The sequence below is a fragment of the Morus notabilis genome, unplaced genomic scaffold, assembly GCF_000414095.1.
Source record: "Morus notabilis unplaced genomic scaffold, ASM41409v2 Scaffold245, whole genome shotgun sequence".
In the NCBI taxonomy this organism is placed as follows: Eukaryota; Viridiplantae; Streptophyta; class Magnoliopsida; order Rosales; family Moraceae; genus Morus; species Morus notabilis.
In genome coordinates this window covers 226,085-230,815 of record NW_010363297.1, presented here as the reverse complement: position 1 = coordinate 230,815, position 4,731 = coordinate 226,085, and the positions used below count along the sequence as shown (strand labels likewise).

The window sequence follows — 4,731 nt, the reverse complement described above, 5'->3', positions numbered from 1 at the left end:
AACGGTGAATTGTTCAGGGAGTAAATTTGTTATTTTTAAACTTTAGGGGGCATTTTGGTAAAACGCTAATAATTCAGGGGGACAAGTGTAATTTGTCCTAAAAATTACAAAACAAAAAAATGTTAATAAAGATCCTACAAGAAAAAGGTGTTTTTGCGACGACTTTTTGTCGTCGCAAAAACCCCTGTGTCGTCGCAAATAATAGTTTTAGCGACGACATGTCGTCGCAGATATGTCGTCGCAAAAACTTTTTTTGTGACGACACAAGGTCATCGTAAATATATTTGCGACGACATATTTTTTTGGCGACGACAAGCGTCACTAATACGCCGTTCTGAAATTGTCCGATTTTCCATCTTTTCTGTCCCATATTCTTTGAGCAGAACCAATGTTATACTCTAATACTACATTTACGTCTTGCACTTTCGAAAGGTGTAAGTTGTAACAACTAGTTGAGGATCAACTAGTTCTAAGGGTGGATTCCCGAGTCTAGTTTTTGATGTTGTTTAAAGGATTTGATTACGACTTTCTGATCAATTGTAACATTTGAGATGAATAGTTGCGTCAATCGTATATCAATTGGTATTAGAGAATGAGATCTTAAGTTCAAGTCCCCAAAAATGTGTCTTAGATGAGGCATTTTCTGTTAGAAAGAGAGTGATATAAGACCATGTCCTTGAACTTAGAAGGCAGTCTATGTGACTTGGCCCTCGTATAAGTGTCTGGGTCCAACTGTTAGGTGCACCCACAGATTCGTATAAAAAGACTACTCGAAGTTAAGGCCTAAACAAGTAATACTTGGCGTGAATTCACGAGTCTAATTATGTATTATGTTTAAAAGATTTGATTGCATTAGTCTCATCAAATTACAACTTTTGAAAGGAATGATTGTGTTAGTCCTACATCAAAGTAGAATATGTTTTCTTTTTTTTCTTAAAAATTATTATTTTCTTAATTTTGTTATTAATATTTGTGTTGCAATTAAATCAAATATATATTTCCTTTTCCAACAATATATATGTTTATCATGTAACATGAAACTTTTATCGTTACATATTGGCAAGATGCTTGCAAACACGAGCTCTAACTAAATCAAGTGGCGCAATTTGCAATATAGTTGCATGAAAAAGTGAGTCTCACGGCCTTAAAAACTATTGGATATCTTTGGCTGTAAAGTGACCTTTCGGCATGACAGCTGACAAGGATAAAGATAACCTTCTACAAAATCATACCTAACTCTCAAAACTTTACAGTGTTGATTCAACCTCTAATTGGAAAGATTCCATCCACTAAAACCAAAAAAGTATTCTTCTATGTGATTCTTTTTCAGCTAAAATCTGTATAAATACTGTACTCTATCGAAACGCCAAACTACACTGTTCACTACAAAGAAACACTTGATGCCAGATATCTACTTAAAGTTCTTTCCTCGATCTCATGCATGGCGGTAATGTTCATTTCTTATTTCTAACTAGTTTTGTACTCATGAGTTCTTCTCTCACTTTTTACATGATGACATAATATATATGGTCCGTTATGTGATGAAAATTACCCAGCTAGTAATAAGGATAAGATATCATGAGTATCATTTAGAAACTCGTTGTCGTTTTCGTTGTTACACTTTTCTCAATGAGATGGCCCACACGTTAGCTAATCAAGCTCTTACGATTTCTGTTGATGTTTTTGCCTGGCTTAAATCTGCTAGCTTTTATTAGTATTGCTTTGTTTGTAATGACTTAGCGAGTGATTCATAAAATAATTCAATTTCTTTTCAAGAGAAACGTAATAAGGATAAGATTTAATTTTAAATAGTTGTATTTATCTGTAAATATTTAAAATGCAACTATTTTCTATGAGATTAATAAGTATTAGATTCAAATATGAATACCTCATGTACTAATTGTACATATCTCTATTTATCAATGCAAAAGTCGTACTATTATTTTCCAATTCCCTAAATTCTATTAGCTAGTGATGTATGACTAGTTTCTAAAACTCAAAATATACGTTATACTAAAATCACATAAATTTTCTATTGTTTAGCCGAATGATCAGCAAATTAGAGTTGAAAAGGAGGTCGTGGCAGCCGATATCATGTCCGTTGAAGCCATGAACAAATTTCGTAAGAAATTAGAAATATCCTTGGAAGGCATTAATAATAATAATATGAGCGAACTGATCATCATGAAGCAAGCAGAGTGCGAGTGTTGTGGACTGAAAGAGGAATGCTCTGAAGCCTACATCACACAAATAGAGACAAGTTATTCCGGCAAATGGGTCTGCGGACTTTGCTCGGAAGCTGTCAAGGAGACGATGAAAAGATCGCCGGAAACTGCCATGAAAGAAGCCGTGAGCAGTCACAGGGATTTCTGCAACAAGTACAACACTACTACTAGGCTCAATCCCAAGCTCTCCTTCACTTGTGACATGAGGGAGATTGCAAAAAGAAGCTGTGAGAGCCGAGATAGTACTAAAAAGAACTTGGCCAGTATTAATTCTGTTCGCTAATCGGGGTTGGGAAAATGGGACACATTGTCAAAATCAAAAGTTTACTAGGCAAGTTGTAGAATCCGAAAAATTCCGTAGACAAACCGGAATCAATATCAACCCCTCATCATTAGGGGCGTGTGTGTATATACATAACAAATTCTATTGTTCTACTTGTATATATCTATATGTGTGTGTGTGACTTTGTGTACTGCACTGAGAATTAGGAGATAACTCCGCTAATAGGAAGTCCATAATGTATCAAATAATTTTCTTTACGGTATTGATCCTTTTGTAATAGCAATTCAGGAATATTGTACGTGTATGATCTTCCGTCATTATAAATTATGTCATTATATGGTGGCATAATTAATTGATGGATTATTTGACTTGATCAGAATTAATGGAATTCCCGTTATCCCAAAAAGAATCAATAGTGTGCCAGCTTCTACTATTGTCTTTAACCCAAAATTAACATACAAGCATATGTCTGCATATATTATTTTTTTCTTACACATATACCTACATTTTTTCTTTATTGGAGGAATACATACACACAGTTTTGCAACGTAAAGATGAATAATTTTGTGTTCTATAAAGGTAGCAGTTTAATTAGGCTATAGTCATTTTTTTCTTGAGCGATGAAGCTATCTAGCTTGAATTAGCTAGGTCTTCAATCGAGAAATCTATTGAGTGAAGAAAACTTGGTTCCCGACAGTACTACTCCTATTAGGACTAGGTTAGTGTCTTCGAATATTATTAGGGTTTGGAGGTTATTCGTATTGATTCTTCAAAAGTAGTTACAGTTCATCAACCAGATGAGCTAAAAGAAATGAATAGACAATCTTGAACAAATCTAATGGATGAGGACTCATTTGAAGATCAAAGCCTTGAAAGCGGATAATGCACAAGAAATCAATAATAGCATACTCGCTTGGAAAGAGTTGAAATTATTGTTGCTGCGGGTTCTGGGGAAAAACTGACAGATCTTACTATTTTGAGAAAGAAATTGAACAATAATCCGAAGAAGAAAAAGTTATTTTACAAACTTAGAGCTTGTTGTAGGAAAGGTTTTAAAATGAGAAAATCTTTAGTATTTTCTCTTATGTTACTTAATTTTGTGTTGTTTGTTTTTTAATAAAAGTACATATTTGTCATGATTTTATGCAAATTAATTATTTATGTCATTCTAAATAACAGAGTATCACAGTGACTTTTTGTTTACTTTATTAATTAAATGAAAATTATTTATTTTTAAGTGGAGTGACAAAAATAATATTTTTTTACCATTTAGAGTGGTATTTCTGGTTTTCTTTTTCCTATTTTATTGGGGTTTTCTGTATTGCATAGTCTTGCATGTTTTAATTTGTAATTTTTTTTCTTTCTTTTAGTAAAAAATTTTGAATTAGCTAGGTATTATACAATAGACCTAAAATTCTTTTTAGTCAAGGTACATGTACAATTCTTTTTAATAAACAAAAAAAGTTAAAAAAAAATGAGAAAAGTCCTAAGAAACCAAAGAAATTAAAGATCTAAGAATAAGGAAATAAAAACCATTTAAAAAACAAAAATAAAAAATAAAATAATAATGTAAATGAGAAATCTTTTTTTTTAAAGGTAAATACAGCCACTAAAGGGCTAGAATATATGACTGCACCAAAGTCATAAGAACGGGTACCACTCACAAGACTAGATATTAGAAACGCACCCCTAATCCAATAACGGGGAGGACAACTCCTAAAAGTGGCTCTATAACATTTGGCCACGGAAGATCGACTCAAAATGAGCTGAATCCTAGTCCTGTAATGGATCTCACACATGCACACATACCTCAGACTAGCAGCAGTGGGGAAGCCAACCACTGACTGAGGGAGAAAACACCATAGATTGAGAGGTGGAGAAACCACCCTCTAGCTGGAGGAACACACTGGGAGATGGAGAAACCATCGCCATTATTACAGCAAAATAAAGAACAAAATACAAAAAACTATATATGCATAAATCCACAACCTACACAAGAGAGATCTGGTTGGAGATAGTGTGAACACCACAAGCAAGCAACTCCCCTAAGTTTGCCATGAGTTTCCAGAGTCCACGGCCGGCGAACACCCTTCAAAAATCATGTAAAACCACTGAGAAACTCAATACCTTTACAGACTAGATTTGATGAAGCGTCACCTTCTCTGATTACATGGAACCCATCACCTTATAGATCGTCTAGCTACGAGGTTAGGGATGAGATTT

At 33.9% G+C, this 4,731-nt stretch overlaps 1 protein-coding gene across 1 annotated transcript; it reads left to right on the top strand.

The window, feature by feature from the left end:
• The first annotated feature begins 2,094 nt into the window (after positions 1-2,094).
• Positions 2,095-2,508, top strand: LOC21394009. The gene has a single exon (XM_010104106.1). It carries the CDS (start codon positions 2,095-2,097, stop codon positions 2,506-2,508), a length of 414 nt encoding a protein of 137 aa, XP_010102408.1.
• Positions 2,509-4,731: the final 2,223 nt, after the last annotated feature.

Excerpts from the sequence above, each read along its gene's own strand:
- LOC21394009 (XM_010104106.1), top strand. The coding sequence starts at position 2,095 with ATGTCCGTTGAAGCCATGAACAAATTTCGTAAGAAATTAGAAATATCC.